Source organism: Mytilus galloprovincialis, chromosome 6, assembly GCF_965363235.1.
Source record: "Mytilus galloprovincialis chromosome 6, xbMytGall1.hap1.1, whole genome shotgun sequence".
Lineage (NCBI taxonomy): Eukaryota > Metazoa > Mollusca > Bivalvia > Mytilida > Mytilidae > Mytilus > Mytilus galloprovincialis.
In genome coordinates, this window is record NC_134843.1 from 44,225,741 (window position 1) to 44,245,878 (window position 20,138).

The 20,138-nt window shown below is 31.3% G+C and overlaps 1 protein-coding gene across 1 annotated transcript in view; it reads left to right on the plus strand.

The window, feature by feature from the left end:
- The window catches only part of LOC143079672 (inositol 1,4,5-trisphosphate-gated calcium channel ITPR3-like), a 100,006-nt gene that overhangs the window by 37,442 nt on the left and 42,426 nt on the right, over window positions 1-20,138 (plus strand). The window contains exons 18-33 of the mRNA XM_076255145.1: window positions 325-447; window positions 1,118-1,222; window positions 1,458-1,571; window positions 5,040-5,117; window positions 5,999-6,131; window positions 6,340-6,449; window positions 6,780-6,896; window positions 10,568-10,718; window positions 11,685-11,784; window positions 12,031-12,085; window positions 14,409-14,509; window positions 15,634-15,733; window positions 17,518-17,625; window positions 18,836-18,972; window positions 19,410-19,477; window positions 19,776-19,831. Coding sequence (XP_076111260.1) covers window positions 325-447; window positions 1,118-1,222; window positions 1,458-1,571; window positions 5,040-5,117; window positions 5,999-6,131; window positions 6,340-6,449; window positions 6,780-6,896; window positions 10,568-10,718; window positions 11,685-11,784; window positions 12,031-12,085; window positions 14,409-14,509; window positions 15,634-15,733; window positions 17,518-17,625; window positions 18,836-18,972; window positions 19,410-19,477; window positions 19,776-19,831 — 1,656 coding nt within the window. The remainder of the gene's footprint in view (window positions 1-324; window positions 448-1,117; window positions 1,223-1,457; window positions 1,572-5,039; window positions 5,118-5,998; window positions 6,132-6,339; window positions 6,450-6,779; window positions 6,897-10,567; window positions 10,719-11,684; window positions 11,785-12,030; window positions 12,086-14,408; window positions 14,510-15,633; window positions 15,734-17,517; window positions 17,626-18,835; window positions 18,973-19,409; window positions 19,478-19,775; window positions 19,832-20,138) is intronic.

The window sequence follows — 20,138 nt, forward strand, 5'->3', positions numbered from 1 at the left end:
AAAATATAGTAAATACATCAATATTAGGCTTTTAATTAAATTGATAATTATTTTAAAGTGATAAGAAAAAAGGTAGAAAGAGTCAAAATGAAGTATTTACACAGATAAAAGTGAAGAGCTACTTATATTAGCACGATTAGTAAATAAAACTGTTTTGAAGAAAAAAAAATATTACTAGGAATTTTATTTATTTTCTTATTGAATTTTTATTGATTTTTTTCCCGTTCAACTCATTAAATTCTCCATATCATATTTGACAAAAGAATGAGAACACAATGTTGCAATATCAAGGAAAGTAAGGATTATACATCTTATACGTTTCAGGGTGGAATAGGATTGAATGTTGCACAAATGATAGTAGAACTAATTAGAGACAAAAGAAAAATTGTAGACAGAATAACAAGAGAACAGATTGACGAATTTGTTGGACTTTTACAAAAGTCACAGGTACTACTTATTTGATACTTTTTTGTATATTTTAGTGGGGTTTATGTTGCTCATTTAGTAGTTTTCTTTGTCAAATAATATTGACTATCATTTATCTTTTTGGTTTACTCATTTTTGGTTATGTTGTTATTTGAAGATCTTTGACCTAAGTATAGTATTGCCTACTTGTTATCTTCGTTCTTTTACAAGTGTTATAACCTAGTGTAAACTAATTCGGGTAACGTTTACGGTATATATGAAATAAGCATTATTTATAATAGGAAAAACATATTATCAATAGCGTTTTTCTCAGCAACTGCAAGTCATAGCTTCTAGATATCACGAAATTATGCCATACTGTGTGACTAAATGCATTTACCAAGCCAGACAGTTGTTTTCCATTCGTTTGATGTGTCTGAGTTTTTGATTTTGTCATTTGATTTTCCGTTTTTAATTTTCCTTGGAGTTCGGTATTTTAGTTATTTACTTTTTTCAGACACAACTTCTTTTTCTCGTTATATTTGCGGAGGGGGGGGGGGGGGTATAATTGAGTAATAATAGCTCACTGTATGTCTTGTTTTTTTTCCTGTTTGAATATATAATTTTTAAGAAGGGTTTGTTGTATGTGTTTCATTAGTACTTTTTAATCCATTACATTAATGTTTTATAGCATGTTTTTTTTTATTTGTAGAACTACAGATTCCTAGATTTACTACATGTGTTGTGTGTTTGTGATTCCGTTGCGATTCCAAATAACCAGTCTTACATTGTCCAGAAATGGTTACAAACTGAACAGGTAAGAATTCGTGTGACAGCAGTAATATAATTCAGTACCATAGATACCGTACTTGAATAATTGGAAACGTAAAAAATATATTCTAATACACATATTACGTACATATTTAGCCCTTGAAACTTACAAATAGCAAAAAAGGGCTTTATTTGAAAATGTAGAGTTATTTAAACCTTCTTATTCTTTTGTAAACATAACGCATTTTTATTTCGTTTAAAATGTTGAATATTATGTTTAGGGTAGAGGAACATTTTTAACTGCAAGGGGCCAAGATATCAACAGACAGCCAAATATTTTGTACATTACGACCGATAGTGGTGCAACATGGAGAGCCCTTCACCAGTTTGTCGATGTAAGTTGGAACGATTCACTTCAATCAATGTACTTTTCATTATATGTAATCTTCAATAGATTGTTATAGACTCAAGACGAATGAGCGCTTGAATATTATATACCATAGACATATGTCTATTGTTGAAGACAATATGCTGCCCTCTATATGCCATTGACGTATCCACAACGTATTATTTTATTGATATTTTAAAACAATGCGTCCATATAGCAGAATAATGCATCGGTTTTTGAACATATCTTCACTGATACCTTTTCAAAAATAAAACATATTTGCCTTCAAATGATAGATTAATCGACTTACAAGCAGAAAAGATGAAAAGAGGGCATCCCCTTTGCAATTGCTCCTTTGCATGGCAGAATGAATGCCTCAGATTGGTGTTTATTAAGGGCATACGATACAGTAGCAGGGGCAGATAATACCGTTTTAAAAACTTTTCGTGATGTTTTCGCGACATTGTTAAACAGAACAATGTGATTTCGCGATGTTTCTAATAAGAACGATTACATTTTGCGACGTCGCTTTAGATGTTCTCACATGTGCGGAAAAAATTCGGTTGCGCGACTTTGAAAAAAGTACCTGCTAAGAAAATCGGCCATATCACGAAAATTGTTATATTTATTCATTATTAAGGAAGTCAATAGTATTAACTTAAATGTGAAAAAAAACAAATACACATTCATAATGTGTTTTATTTCATATAGGAAATGAATAAAAGATATGTAATACTGTACGTCGATGAGACAGAAACCCAACTACACAAAAAGCCCAATAAGTAGTTTAGGTATAAACGTACTGTATTGATCAATATATAGTATCTACGTCATTTGGCAAACTCTAAATCGTATGGAGAATTTTACAGATAAATTTAACAGAGACAATCAACAAAATGACAAAATAACATAATAAATAAAGACAACGCCTCATACTGATCCTGACTTTGAATAAGTACATTAAAAAGTTAAACGGAATTTTCATAATTTAACCGAGGTGAATATATATGTGTATGAGGAAGAACTGTCAGTTGATAAGACACAGTTATAAGCCCCATATTATAGACCAAAACAAAAACGCACCCGTTGATGTGCTAAGCATATCCCCAGTGTATATATTGAGAGAAAAAAATCGAAATATCGGCACACAGGAATTAGGTATCTGACAGACCAGTAAGTGTTCACACGTTGCAATTCATTGATGTTAAGCTGCTGATCAAATATGCAGTCTTTCTGTAAGGTAGTTTCTCAGATAAGAAACAACATACTTGTAAGACCACCGGACGGACGGACAAACACTGTGGTTGCATCCACTCCTAGATTGGAAGTAAAATACAGACAAGTAAGTAAACGACCATTTAATTAAAGAAAGAGGGGTGGGGTTATGGTATTTTTCCTAAAAAATATTCTGATCAATATTGTGGTCAAGCAGATAACAAAAAAAAGTATCCAGATTTCCTCCAACCTTATAGTGTTAAATTTTGAAAAAAATAATTTGATTGATAGCGTCGAAAAAAACTTGACTAAATGGTTGCTCCCTAAGTCAATACTTATATGTACCGAAATAAAAAAAAATACCCTGAAGACAAGCCTATGTAACTTATTTATTGATACATACTCATGCAATTTCATGCTATAATACTGACTGCTGTAGTTCCAATGAAATGTTAAACTACACCGCAATGGACTATATTGAGACAATTACGACATGAATTTGCTCAAAACAGCTCTAAATATTCACCTTTTAAACATATTTAGAATAGTTTCTAAGCTGACCCGAGTTAATGTGGGTATGGTTTTGTGTTCATATAATGCCTATTGAGTAGACCGTTAGTTTTTCTTGTTTGAATTGTTTCACATTTTCATATTTGGGTTTTTTAAAGCTGACTATACCGTGTGGCTTTTTTAAGGCCGCACCGTTTAGGTGTAATACCACCAAATCATGGTACGTCACATCCGGTTACATACGATAAAGGGTCGGAAAAAAATATTCCATTGAACTTAACAGTTGTAGGAAATTAATGGTATAGTAAAAAAATGTGAGTAATAAACATATACCTTGGGTGTTCCAAAGCATCATTATTTTTTTATTTGGTGTTTCTATAGAATATTTTGGAAACTTGAAATTACATAGTTACTAAAGCTTGAACACAGATAAAAAAAAAAGAGGTGAAAATTTGATTGGTTAACTTACAGTGATGGTTATTTTCTTATATGTAATAAAATGTTATGAGAAATTTTATCTATAGTACTGGACAGGATATAACTCTACTCACGCCAAGTATTTCTTAATTTGAAACAAAGATAAATTCTGCACATTTTTTTGGAAAGTGCAAATTTAACAAATACTAATGGGGGAAAACCTTAATTGCGTTTATCTTCGTCATTTAAACTATGGTTAATGTATATAGTTGTCTCATTGACAATCATTCCAGTTGTCCTGATTTTTATATTATCCCACTTTCTTTATAATTGTTTCACATTTTGCCTTTTGAATAAATAAAACTATGCTCAGCTGTGTTGTCTAGATGAATTGTAGGATTTATGTCGGACAGAGATGCACATTATTTTTTTTATTTTTTTAGATTTATTTTTTTTTGTTTTCGAACATTTCTTTTCTAAAAGTAATTTACTAGAATATTTTTTCTATCCAAGTTTCGTAACAATTCATTAAGGTTTGGCAAATATTTTATGCTATTTTACGAGAAACCAGTTTTAAAGATTTTCAGGAGTTATATCATTACGGTGGGAATGATTTCACGACGTTGTTGCGATTAAAACTTATTTCAACGTAGTAAAGCGCCTTATTGGCAAACGTCCCGTTTGTCATTAAAAATCAAAGTTTATTGCTTTTATTGAAAAAACAAGCACATGAATCCCAGTTTTTTTCTTTTGCAATCAATCAAGTAATGTTTAAAGAACGCTCCGCCAAAATTTTACGAAAAAAATCAACGATCGAATTTTTTCTGCGCTTCTGAATAGACACAAAAATATTGTCAATTTCTTGATTTCACTAATAGTAATATAAATTTAGAAAATAACAATTTGGTTTAACTTTAAATTGGTTACAGTATGTTGATGCCATGGATCTAGGGAACTTTTTACACAAACCGGTTAAGGTATGACTGTTCGTATGCCCTTAAGTTTACAAAAATATTCTGAAATTTTATATTATCTACAGAAAGATTAAGTATACAAAATGGGAACGATAACAAAAAAATGAAGCAAAGTTAAAGTTAAATACTTTTTGTGGGTTTTGTTTTATGACTTTTTTTGACAATAAAATATGTTATATGTGTTGTAAATAAATTTCAATGTTTTTTACATGAGAAGACAAAAAACTTCCAAATTTAGTTTTTATGCAATATCATCAAGTAACTTTCAGAAATAGTTTATTGGAAACAAAGACACGTAAAATGGTACTGGCCATATGTGAAAGTGTTTACATTAATGATTATGAAATTTACTCTTTCAGCCTTCTGACGAGGAGTATGACAAAGATCAACATGATTTCTTTATCCATCAGCTTGACCTTTATAAAGCTCTCTGCTTTGTAAGTAAAATAACTATACATGTATCTTAATTTTCCATATGCTTATATAATGCTATATTTGCGCTCGTAGATTTGAACTTCATTTATCTTTTCAGGCTATCAGTCCTATAAATCGTTGAGTTATACCGCGTACGCAAATCTCAAATCCACCATGCAGCTAGTTTTTGTTTGTTTGCCAGTGGTTTGCAGGTCAACAATCTTTCTGTTTGAATATAATACGATTGAGTATTATGTATTCAGTGTGATATAGCTTGCAATTTCATATTTGAATTGTTTTGTCTATCATAACTTGAACCTATTGATAAAGAATTAACATTATCATAACTTCCATGGCAAGTCAGCATACATATTTACAATACTTTAGAATTAATTTATTTAAGTTCGAACTTTTTTTTAGACTTTCAACATGACATATTGAAAAGAATATGCTGTTATGTGATGTGTCAAGGTGTTGTGTAATTGACAAGCTGATATAACTCCTAATTTTGATATAATCGTATTTCCAAAAGTTATAGTTTTTTTAACTTTCCGTTTATCTCTTTTTACTGTTGGTCCGTATATTTATCTGTTTTGTGTATTGTCAGTGTAAGACATATATTTTTTGCACTTCTTTTGTAAAGTTAGTATGTTATGTTCCAATTGTTATCACAAATTCTTAGATGATTTACCATAATTTGTGGATGCATGTAAAGTATGGTGCAAGAAAAAAGATGAAACGATACACAACTTTACACAATACACTACACAGAAATTAAATTTGATTCAGTTCCTGTTCAGTTATTAACAGTCATTATGTTGCTCAAATTAAACAATAAAAATAGCAAATTTCTAAACATTTTCCATGCGTGTGTCAATGATTTCCTTTGTTTCATTATTTTTAGGGTAGAAACGATTATACAATTAATATGCTGACCAAAGAACTGAGATATCTGACATGGGAAGAAACATTTCTGTCACTGAGATCAACAATTTTACCTGATGCAATTAGAGCAAAATATTGTGATCTTACAACATGTAAGCAACACATAGCCACCTATCTAAAATTTAGGGAAAAAAGTTATAAATGTTATTAGTAATTTTATTAATGATTACTCAACAGTCATATTTATATGGATATCTAATCAGTCTTTATTGTTTCATTGGTAATTTTGTCACAAAATAAAACAAAAAATGATTTCTTTATTCGAATTTCTTATTCATCTATGTGTTTCATTTTTTGTAGGCATGTTTGTTGATACGGGCAACAACTATTCAGTATTAGACCATCCAAACATATGTTTCATATACGAATATGTTGGATCAAAAGACGAAGAGAAAAGCCAAGGAGATTTTGTAAATATTCTTTTTAAAGATTAAATATTGTTCGGGTTTGATAAGACCCGTTGTTTTTCTAAACTGATTGCAAATCTTAGTAGAAACTCTATATACAACATTGAATATTTCCAAGTTTCACACAAGTATCAATTTGGGAAAGGCAAAAGATATATTTGTGTCATAGGGTAAAAATATTCCTTATCTGTTTTTCTGTCTTAGCAAATTGATTTTGGAACTCTTAAAAATCTAACAAATTATTTTTTAACTTTTAAACTAATAAATACAGTTAAAAAACTGAGTATCAAACAAGCTGTGCATAAACTTTTTTTATTTCTAATCTTGTTGTAGGTTGTCAAAGAGCTTGTTGCCATTTTCCCCGTTTTAAGAGATTGGATTGCTGATTTCCTTGACCAGAATAAATGCATGTTTGCGTGCAATATTGGCCATAACATGCTTATTGAACAGGTACAAAAGTTTAAATAATTATTTCTATATAAGAAATCAAAAAATTAGCATTGTATATCTTTTTTTATCATTGTCTCAATTCTCTAACAAGAATGAATAAGTACAAAATAAAATTCATTAAGTTAAAATGTTGACTCCTAGATGATATTGTTTCTATGAAATAGCTGAAATACCGGCTTGTCTTACTGATATAAGCCCTATAATCTCCTAAAATTCTTAATGATTTAAAGCAAATTTCCTATCTATATTTAAAAATAATGGTAGGCATCAATTATTATGTAAACTGGGTCAAATACCCATTAGTAAATTACACGATATTTTCAAAGAGTGTGACACCATCTCATTCTTCAACCCACTGTATGAACATTTTCGTATAATTACAGCTTTTTGCCACCATAGGCTGTTCCCGCGTATCGACAAACCTGAAGATCATAAACGTCATTTTTTGAAAATTAAATATATTAGCAGAGGCATTGATTTTATCAACTTATCTAGTATATTTAATGACTCTACCGTTCAAAACTTTATACCTCCCTATTTTGATAATATAGAACCACTTATAATTTCATACACATACAAAAAAAAACCAGCAGAAGTTTAATTTTTAATTATACGGCGGTTACATCAGACGTGAATATAAATAGTAATACTCCCTTAACTTGAAAATGAGAATCGTCGAAGTTTAGATATGTTTCTTATGGCCATGTTATTACAGGGGACCTCAATATCGTCCAGGACAGAGAGGTTAAAAACTTTTTGAAAAAGGGACCAAAATATCGTCCTCCATCTAAAATAGATTGGAAAGAGTGTCGTCAAGTCACCAAATATGCTCTTTCCTCGTTTTAGTAAAAAATGATGTAAACGGGGAAAATCTGATAAAAAAATCTCTTGATTCTTATTTAAATAAATGTATGAATGTGGTAGATAAGAGACTATCACATTTTGAACGTAATTTAGAAGTAAAAAATAGAGTACACAATACACTTATTTCCAGAATAAGAAATAAACTTCAAATACTTTCAATGCGGTTTGTGTTTGTACCGGCCGACAAAGCAGCCAACAATGTGGTGGTGGTATGCCGTAAATACTACACGGACGTTCTTAAGAATGAAATTTTAAATTCATCTACATTCAAGTCCATCCGCTCCACAGAGAGTCATATAGTAAACAAGCATATCACAACCACATCAAAGCTCAAGGCTTCTTCTAAACATTTGAAGGTCCCTACTATGTATTGGCTACCTAAACTACACAAAACACCATTTAAATGTCGTTTCATCTCGGCCTCTAGTAAGTGTTCTACAACTAATCTTTCGGTGCTCTTAACTAGTTTATTAACTACTATTAAAAAGCTTATCATAAACTATTGTAATAAAATATATGAACATAGTGGTATAAACCATTTTTGGAGTGTAAAAAATTCTTTGGATGTTTTAGATAAATTACGTGCTTTTGGTGGTCCTTTTGATTCTGTTAATAGTTTTGATTTTTCTACTCTTTACACTACACTTCCACACTATCTTATTAAACAAAAGTTTTCCTATTTAATTAAATGGTCGTTTGGTAAAGCTGAATGTAGATATATTTGCTGCAACTCATTTAAAGCCTTCTTCTCTAATGAGAAAGGTAAATATGCTAGATATACTTACTGGAGGCGTGATGAGATGATTGAAGCTATTCATTTTCTCCTTGATAATATTTATATACGTTTCGGCAACAAAGTTTATCGACAGGTTGTAGGTATCCCCATGGGCAATAATTGTGCCCCTTTAATAGCAGACTTGTTTTGGTACTGTTACGAATCACAGTTCATGACTAAACTCAATAAAGACCCGTCAAAATTGCATTTAATTGATAAATTCAACAACACTTACCGTTATCTTGATGATATTTTTTCGTTATATAATCAAGAATTTTCTCAATATACTACGGAAATTTACCCCAAGGAACTTACTTTAAATAAATCAAATTTATTCGGTAATAACTGTCCTTTCCTGGATTGAGATATTTCGGTTTTAAACGAGAAACTCCACACTAAAATTTACGACAAAAGAGACGATTTTTCGTTCCCTATTGTTAATTTTCCATTTTTAGATGGTGATGTTCCTTTGGCACCATCTTACGGTGTTTATATTTCACAACTTGTTCGCTATGCCCGTGTCTGTTGTGACGTTTTTGATTTTAACGAACGCAACCTATGTATTACTGGTAAATTATTAAACCAGGGATATCGTTACCATAAATTACTTAAAACCTTTACTAAATTTTTCCACAGATATAAAGATTTTGGTTTTGAAGTTTGGTTGTACCTGTAGAAAACTTATTTCAAACGGGATAGTACATCCTCATTTTTACGGAAATGTTGTTAACCGTGCCCGGAAATTTAGAAATGATCCATGTAAACTTGTTGCTCCTTTAAATAAACTTATTATAAAAGGTTACCTATTCAACACTGTAATAAGATCATTGAATATTGTTTTTATTGGTATAAATATTGATTTTGCTATCAGTAAATTAAAAGCTAACTAAATATTCCTAGTATGTTATATGTATATACATATTCATGGATCTACAATCTGTCGATACCTGTAACTTGGCATTGCACAAGGTAATGTTTTTTCTCTGGCTGTTTATGACGTCTTTATACTAAATCCATTGGATGTTGGATGTGTACGGATTGATTGTTTAGTCTTAGTTGCATGATTTTTTTATTAGTTGTAAGTGGCTTTGAACTAGCTGTCAGATAACTGCGAGTACTCTCAGATTTGTTCATTGTGTCTTTTTGACCGGGATGTATAAGTATCTGGCCGCGTCCACTGGTATTTTTGTCCATCTGATGAGTTAAGCCTTTTTCAACTGATTTTTATAGTTCGTTCTTATGTTGTACTGTTATACCACTGTCCCAGGTTAGGGGGAGGGTTGGGATCCCGCTAACATGTTTAACCCCGCCACATTATTTATGTATGTGCCTGTCCCAAGTCAGGAGCCTGTAATTCAGTGGTTGTCCTTTGTTTATTTGTTACATATTTGTTCTTCGTTCATTTTTTTTTACATAAATAAGGCCGTTAGTTTTCTCGTTTGAATTGTTTTACATTGTCTTATCGGGGCCTTTTATAGCTCCCTATGCGGTATGGGCTTTGCTCATTGTTAAAGCCGTACGGTGACCTATAGTTGTTTATGTCTGTGTCATTTTGGTCTTTTGTGGATAGTTGTCTCATTGACAATCATACCACATCTTCTTTTTTATATTCCCCAGACTAAATCATTTAGAACACAAATTTCAAACAAACATACAAAACATTCTACGTCATTATTCATACATCACTGTCTTTCATATGGTTAGGTTGGGTGTTTCTATTGGATTAAGGGTAAATCCAAAAATGCCCTGTGCACACACGAAATTTTAAATTGTTATTTTCATTTATATAAAGGTAGTCTTAACATGTGTCATGCAACACTTTTGAATTTAAGATTTGTTTTAACTTATGTCATTGATTTTTTATACTAAGGTATTAGTCCTTTTTGGTTTTCACGCCACGCTGCAATTTTATGTGAAATAGCTGTTTCAGAAGCCTTCAAGAAAATGGTTACCAAGAACATGTTCCGCATTTAAAATTAGTATGACTTTATCTGATTTTGTAGAATAAAATTTATAGTTATCAATGTTGTAGGTTGTACGTCTGTTATATCATTTGGTAAAGTTTGGATACTATTTAGACGCTGAAGATGTTAAGAATCTTTTGCCGCCATTGCTCAACCTGTTGGATGGAAGACATGATTTTCCATACCCGAGAGAAAAGGATAAAGAAAAAAAAGAAAAAGGTATGACCATACTCTCCTACAAATATTATATAATAAGCAGATAATTAGCATGCCGGTTCTTTAAATATTGATAATTTTTTCAACCTAAAAAACAGAATTTCTAATAACTAATCCGATTATTAAATCTGCTTCAAATTTGGCTTAAGTAAATTGAAGAAGCTGCAATACCATGTTGTCTCAAATATATCCAATTGTATCGAAGTTGTTCAAAAGTTTCAACATTACATTTTTAAAAATATTTCTCAAACATGACAATGCACAATGTATCAAAATGAATGTTTGCATAGTCGTATTTGTGGAAAAACTGAGGTTTAGTCTTAAATTTACCTTGTAACGGGGGAAACGTAAATAAGTGTAGACCATTTTAGGTAAAAACAAACATAACAATTCCTGATAACTTATATTTTTTCTGTGAGGTTAAATTCTCTGTATAATAAATTGAATACAAGGGTGGAGTATCGTTTTGTGATGTATGCTAGCCGTATCTTCTATTAATAGTGATCCAAAGCAATATAAAATATTTTGCGAGGTAAGCGATGGAGGAAATTTCGAACCTATACTGTTTGCCTTTTGGTCTTTTTCATTTCTTGCCATGGCATTGTCAATTTATTTTAGACTTATGAGTTTGAATGTCCCTTCTGTATCTTTCGCTTTATAAAAAACGCTTAGGATTAATTGCAGATTTTCATTTTAATGTCAAAATATTTTTTTCGGAAATGTGTTCAGCCTGTGTGTCGTAACGGAGAGAAATTATGATTGGGGCTTAACTTTATTTTGCGTGTTGTTATTTTAGATTACAATTATGCAAAAAACGGCAAATCAGAAAACACAATTGACTGATATTTCAAAGCAAAAACCATAACCAACATGACAAAACCACTTGAGTTGTTGTATATCAAATAGATATATTCTTCAATTGACCATCCCGTTGTCTATTTGTTAGTAGTACTGTGATTATCTTAACAGATTACACAAAAGAACAGAAAAAGTTGGTGACAAAATATCAATCATCTGAACGCTGGGACAAATCTCCAGAGACAGAGGCTATTGTCAATGCCAAATATCAGTACGTATTCAAAATAAGATTCAGCTGCAGATTTTTCTTAATATCGATAGGTACTTAAAAATGCACGTCACTTTATAAAAGATTCCTTTTAATCTGCTCCTCTCTTAATTATTTGGAAACCACTTCAAAAATGACTTAAATTTTGATTTTTAAAATTAAGAAAAATAATAAAAGGCATAAAAACGTGAATATTGTTCTCACGGTAGCTCGTGTTTATATTATATCATTTTTTAAATTTCTTTAAAGGGTATTAGAAGTCCTTGACCTTCTCCTTACTTATCAAAGAAATTCAAGACTGCAGGTGAGGCAATTGAATTCTTACACTATTGATTTTGCACTAGTTTTACGTTAATTAAAGTAAAACTTACTGTGATTTTTTTATTTCGATGAGCATATCAAATTTTCCATAAATCTATAATGTGATTAGCCGAAATTTAAAAATGGAAGAAGTATATTAATATATTGGATGCTTTTTTTAGCAAAAGATGTTGAATTAGAATAGCCAAAATCATCCAAAGTCAACAATGTCTGAGACGTTGCAAATTATTGTAAAATTCAGTTGAGAATTTATTTAAGGAATGATTGTAATATTTTTTCTGTCTATGAAGAAATAACATTAAAAATTTGGTGCACACAGAATAACGCGCGTAGCGGGTTATTTAACAGTGTGCACCACATTTTTTATGTTATTTCGAATAGACAGAAAAAATATTACAGTTATTTCTTATAATTTAATTCTAATTCCATTTTAAGGTGGTACCTAACACTACAGGGAGATAACTCTGTAAAGTCAGCTAAACGTTTTAATTACGTTGTGTTGTAAAAGGAATATCAAGCTTCTCAATGATCAAATTTGGTGTTTGTCAAACTGCTATATAACCAGTGTATTTTTTCTGACAAAACTGTTGGTTCAAAATTTTTGAAATGTTTATATTTTTGTTAAGGGGTCAAAGTAAATACTTTGACAACATTTTATGAAAATTAAACGAGCCAAATTAATTTTAGTGAAAGTGTTGGGTACCACCTTACACCGTAGAAAACCACGAAAAAACGTTGATGACGTCACGGTCACATGACTAAATTATGTCTATGGGCTCATAACAAAATAACGTCAGCCAATCAGAAGACGCGTTACATCCAAAATGAAATTATAAAAAAATGATATTCATTAATATATCCTGAATCAAACTCTATGACTATTGAACGTATATTACCCTTGGAGACGAATGTCTACATGGCGTGATATATGAGCCCCTTGGTAGTAAATGAAAGCAGATCCACAGTTCTTTCTGTTTTCTATCCTCATTTAATTCATCAGGAATTATCAAACCAAAAGTTAGGCTAACTAGATTTAGATTAATTTGTGGGAATTAAGTTATGTGTAATAAAAAGGGTAAAAATGCAAATATTTACACCGTTTTAAAAGCCAATATAAATACTGGATTACTTTTGTACAGGTTTTCTTATTTTAGTGTAATTGACTGGGATTACACAATTCTTTTACAATAATCTTTTTCCATGTCTTTTTAAATTTGTTTCATTAGTCTATATCAAGTTATGATTGGGAATTGCTGATTGCTTTTGTCTTTGGAAATACAAATTTTTGTCAGTATAAACTTCTTCATGAAAATATCACGAAAAACTGTTTCCATCAAAATAATGAGAAGGCTTGACCGAATTGTTTCCTTTATTTGCTGTCGTATTATATTACTGGTATCTAAGATCTGAATATTGTCTGATTGTAAAGTCTCTTCTTTTCCCTGTTACAAGTATTGTTGTTGTTTTGTTTTTTTTGTTAATTTGTTTGTATATTGTCCACTGAATTCCGAAATTGTTGAGTTTTGTAAAATTTTGTTTGTCTTTTGGTCCTTTTCTTTTTCAGTCATGGTGTCGTCAGTTTATTTCGACATGTGAATTTGAATGTCCATTTGGTATCTTTCGCCTCTTTTTTTGCATAACCTTTAGAACAATGTTCATTTGCCTTCTTCTTCCTGCAATCTTATGAGAGTTAGTACCAAAAAAGTCAAGAAATTTAGTGCAACATTTAACAGAGTTGTCAGCTAAAATAAAAATTGCGTAAAAACTTATCGACTTTCTCCCTAATGCATAGTTCTAGACTAATATACTAAAATCCACTTAAGTTAAGATATCCAATCGTAGTACTAATTTATACTAGAACATGTTAAAAAATCCGTCCGTTCAGACAAAAATCTTAACTTAAGTAGCTTTATGCATACAGGCCCTGATTCTTTGTCCTGTCTTTGCTATACATTTTGCACTTTTTGGTTAAAACTTCTTTTCAACGTGTGTATAAGGTTTTGATATTTCCAACATATTGGCATCCGGCATCACTGGAGTTCATACCGGAGCTTCTCAGGAAAAAATAAAATAAGCTAGCATTATCCTTCATGATTCACAATATATCTGGAATCTCTCAATAGAGCTCGAGGGTCGGTGCTTACATAAAGCTATTGAAATAAGGGTCCTTCGTTGAAAAGTTTAATTAATACCTTGCACAGTTGGGATATTAGTATGCGGGCGTTTATGTTGTCTATTTATTTAAACTAGCATCGAAATTGCGTTATTTGACACGAAACAGTAAGACGTCATGTATATGATTTTAGAGTTTTGTCTCCAAGTTCAAAGCAGCTGAAGAATCAGGTGGTCAAAGAAATGTACAAGAATCTATGTTGCGTGATTCTTTCAACCCTCATGATCAGTCGAAGTAAGTAAAGCCCCAAAAGTAAAGAGTGTATATATATATATAGGCAACAGTAGTTTACAATATAATGGAATTTGATGCGACTGCCATACAAGTGAGAGGTTTAGCGCTATAAAACCAGGTTCAATCCACAAATTTTTACATAAGAAAATGCCTGTACCAAGTCAGGAATATGACAGTTGTTGTCCATTCATTTTAAGTGTTTGTGCTTTTGATATTTCCATTTGATTAGGGACTTTCCGTTTGAATTTTCCTCGGAGTTCAGTATTTTTGTGATTTTACTTTTTAATCAAATGGCAAATTCAAAAGCTCAATCACATCAAACGAATGGAAAACAACTGTTTTATTCCTGACTTAGTACAGGCATTTCCTTATGTAAAAATAGTGGATAAAACCTGGTTTTATAGCTTACTAAACCTCTAAATTGTACGACAGTCGTAATCAAAGACCTTAATTCTATTTTCATGCCAGTGCCGAAGTAATAAAGTAGATAAAAATGATTGAATTAGGAACTAATGAAATTTGGAGTGTTAAAATATCATTGGATGCTTTGAATCAGTTACGAGCTTAATTTGTTTGTTAACTAATATTTTGGCATAGAAAATGGTGGATTGAACCTGGTTTTATAGCTAGCTGAACCTCTCACTTGTATGACAGTCGCATCACATTCCATTATATTGTCAACGATGCGTGAACAAAACAAACAGACACAATAGGTAAAAATGTCAAAAATAGGGGTACAGCAGTCAAAATTGAGTTATCATCTTAATCACTATAAAAACAACAAATGTAACGAAGAAACATAAAAAGGCATACATCAAATTTAACATCCTCATTTTGCTTATATTATACGTATTTATCTATGTAAAATCCACCCATAAAGGATGGAAGGTTTTAAGTACTCGTGTAAAATTGCGCGTTTGAAATTCGCACAGATAGACATAAAATAATGTTGTCGTTCAAAGTATGACGGGATACATAAATACAGAGTCATGTAAAATAGATATCACAAAAAAAACAGACTTAACAGTAAAAAAGACTCTCCGTTTTGAATTTTCCTTGGAATTTGGTATTTTTTTTATTTTCTTATTTTTACTTTTTATTATACATGCACTTGAATTCTACAGGAAGGCATTATCTTTGCAAAGAAAAATAAACAAAGAACTGAGAGACATGTTTAACCAGTCAGCCTTATTTGATATGGATTTTCTTACCAAAGTATTGGTGGTAGGTAATGCATATTAAACATTTTCGTGTGCAGTTTTTAATAAGACATTTACTCACTCAATAACATGACATACAGTGTGCTGTTTGTCATTATGAATTGTTGTTTAATTAGGAACAAACGCAGTTGTTAGAGATTGCATGATAAATGGTGTGTAAGCAGATTGACCAACGTAGATACAAGTATCTTGTCTTAGGGAGGGATAAATCCTACTTTGTAAAGGATCACTCTGATTCGAACAAAAAATTCTCTGAAACTGATATTATCAAGATGCTTGATTTCTTGATTGACAACATATTTGTTACGTTCGGAGGACGTGTTTTTCAACAGACTGTCGGCATTCCAATGGGAACAAACTGTGTCCTCTACTTGCCGACTTGTTTCGTTATTATTATGAGGCTGACTTCATGCAGGAACTTCTTAGGAAGAAAGATAAGAAGTTAGCAATATCCTTTAACTCTACTTTTCGCTATATAGATGATGTTCTTTCACTAAATAATTCAAAATTTGGTGACTATGTGGAACGCATCTATCCAATCCAGCTAGAGATAAAGGATACTACAGATACAGTTAAGTCGGCCTCATATCTTGACTTACATCTAGAAATTGACAATGAGGGTCGGTTGAAAACAAAACTTTACGACAAAAGAGATGATTTCAGCTTTCAAATTGTGAACTTTCCATTTCTAAGTAGCAACATTCCAGCAGCACCTGCATACGGGGTATATATCTCCCAATTGATACGATATTCCCGTGCTTGCATTTCCTATCATGATTTTCTTGATAGAGGGTTGCTGCTCACAAGGAAGCTATTAAACCAAGAGTTCCAAATGGTAAAGTTGAAATCATCCCTTTGTAAATTTTACGGACGCCATCACGAGTTGGTTGACCGTTATGGAATTACCGTTTCACAAATGATATCGGATATGTTCCTTACGTCGTATCTACAATCCCCTTCCCTTTCATGAATGTGACCTACCGAATTAGACTATTTACCTGATTTGTTATCACATAAGCAACACGACAGGTGCCGCATGTGGAGCAGGATCTGCTTACCCTTCCGGAGCACCTGAGATCACCCCTAGTTTTTTGGTGGGGTTCGTGTTGTTTATTCTTTTTTTCTATGTTGTGTCGTGTGTGCTGTTGTTTGTATGTCTTTTTCATTTTTAGCCATGGCGTTGTCAGTTTGTTTTAGATTTATGAGTTTGACTGTCCCTTTTGTATCTTTCGTCCCTCCTTTGACATTCGCTCCTAAATGAAGTCTTAATTTTTATTTTATTTGCTCAGATGTCGGAAAAAAATTCCACACATATAGTTTCTCAGGTAGAATTTTTCAGGCTAAATGTTCATTTTTCAATGCATCTAATAAATTCTCAGGTAAGTTACTAATCTTCAGTTTTTAGTTTACAAACATTTTTATCAATTTTCATAATCACTATAAGTTTTTTTTATTATAAATTCTCTCCTTAATTTACTTTACTTTTGTATGTATTGGTCATCGAGTTTTATTATCCTCGGGGTGTTGTATTTCTGAACAATTTTCCAATCATCTTAGTCGCCTTGGCACTATTCTAGATTTAACTACTGTTACAAGTTTTTACATTTTATGGTAGTTGTAAAATCAATTCAGAAGAAATTAAAAAAAAACAACAACAATATATGATATGAAATTGTTTTCTAATATTGTAGATGCCATTATAAGCACCTATTACAGATTAAATGCAAGAAAATATCTTAGGTTTTCCAAAAGTATTTAAAGATTTGTAAAACATACCTTTCTTTTCAGGATCTATCAATGTATAAGTACAACAAAATGATAACGAAGTCATTAAACATCTTGAACAAACTGTACTCATCAAAGACAAACATGTTCAAGCTTTCCACAAAAGCTCAGGTATTTTGTTACAAAAGCTAGTACGGAATGTTTATAAAAATACTAAATTTTGCCTTATCTTCTTTAAATATTTTTTATTCTTTCAGTTTAATTCTTTCAAACAATTGATTTCGTAGAACACTAATATATCTACTCTTTTTTTAATTTGGTAACTATCTTTGTTGTCACACTAGCGTGTTTGCCTCGGAAACATTTTGATTCGATCGCATGTGTGGGTCAACTTAAGACTTTCAAATTCGTATTTGCATCTTATAACACAAATTTGTTGGTCCGTACTCAAAATGATATGTTCTATTTTATTAATTGTTACATCGTGAGCTAGACACAGCATTTAAGCCTTTAAAGAAAGTACACTAATTCTCAAAGTTTGAAGAAAGACTCAAATGTTTAACAAGAGTTTAAAAAAAGGGTATTTGTCAAGCAGCTGATATTTCACAACGTCCATATATCTGATAATCGATTTATCGGCTTGCATTGGTGTGTTTTTCATCATAGAACAAGCAGTTTTTTCTTATTTCCACCTGAAAAGTATTAAAAAATTCCGGACTCTTATGCATAAAGTACATAAAAACTCACATAGTCAAACGCTATCAATCAACGGAACAAGGAAAACAACTGCCATTAAATTAGTTAGATAGTATATTGTCCCGTTTACAAAACTTTTGAATTTTTAAATACTAAGGCGTTTTTACCTCAGGAATAGATTACCTTAGTTGTATTTGCCAACACTTTTAGGAATTTTGGTCCTCAAGCTCTTCAACTTTGTACTTTATTTGGCCTTATTAACTTTTTTGGATTCGAGCGTCACTGATGAGTCGTTTGTAGACGAAACGCGCGTCTGGCGTAAATACAAAATTAAATCCTGGTATCTATGATGGGTTTATTTACCAGATATGTATAATAATAATATTTTCATTTAACAGAAATATAGTTACTAAATCATTCGGTGTGATTCTTTTTGTTTCAGAAAAACTTTGTATGAAAAGCTAAACACGCAAGTTCAAAAGATTTGACATTGATTTATCTGTTTGGCTATGTAAACCTGATTAATGGTGAATTTATATATTTGCCTAACATTGCACCAATTTATAGTTTCCGGTATTGTATGCGCGTTGTATTTCTTTAATTGTCCATTTGTATTGCTTTGCACCCAACGTTATTTTTTTCATTCATATATAGTTATCTAAAAAAAATATATAACACTTTACAGATTTTACTAACGCAAGATTCGTCAAGAGTGCATAGAGAGGTGTTGAAAAACATGCCAATTTTGAGACGATTAGCCAGAACAAAACTAGACGACCAACAAGTGAAATTAATGTGTTCTATTCTGGACGATTTAGCAGAGTAAGATATTTCTTAAGACTTTACCTACTAAAATGTATAAATACATAGGAAAAATATATTATTGTTCAAAATATATCAAGGGATGCATACCATATGGAGGTTACCAAAAAGTGTCAAAGGTAGAAAAAAAATCAGACACACAAATAAAAAACCGTCTGATGTACTCGGAACCAAAAACTGCATAGCATGAAAGATGTGAATTATCATTTATAGCTTACTACACTGAACGGTCGTACAGTAATCTATAGTGAATTACATTTTATCAGAAAACTGATTGATTAAAAATATAAATCAGGTAGAAAAACGATCTGCTTAAAATGCAAATTCGTTGCTGCTTGGACACAGTATCTGTATTCTAATTAGATTGGTAGAAAACACTTTAATAATGAACAATAAAGAGAAATGGGATTTATCAATTTTCATTTTGTCATTATTAGATTTTGCCACCTTCCAATGACTCCCGATGAACCACACCCAATGAACCAGAATATCATGATAAGTAATGGTAAGTTTATTATAAACATGCAAGTGTCTGTACAGTGTATTTTTGATAATGAGATAAAAGTATTTATGATATATAATCTGGTTCTTCTTTGAAACGATATCTTGACACATGAATTGATTAAAAACTAATAGTTGTCGCTAAATGCTTATATTAACTTCATAAATGGTTGTATTCATAATGTTTTTGTGCTTTGAAATCTGTTTTATATTTTTAGAATGAAAAACTTAAATGTTTTAGAGCGAAAACCATATGATATTTAGAACATTTGCTAATAAATTGTTGACTACATTATTTACAGGAATTCTGACGATCTTATTTGATGTTCTCACCCAAGAAATCGATACAAAACTCTTAGTAAGTTAACCTTTCTTATACATGCAATTTGTCATGGAAACGTCTTATATAGTCACTTTTCTTCTAATGCAGACATTACCGCAGCAACTGTTTCAAAACCAGAATAAAAAATGTCAAACCTTCATTTTCTGTAAAAAGACATCATTTGTACGATATTGAACTGTTCTAATTGTAGCAGTGCATTTGGTTCTGTAATACCGATATTTTTAACATTAACATTAAACATTTTTGGACGTTTTTTTCAGTTTTGGCTGTCTTAAAAAGTCTCAAGAATGTTGCTTTGTAAACGTTTATTTTCCAAGGGGTC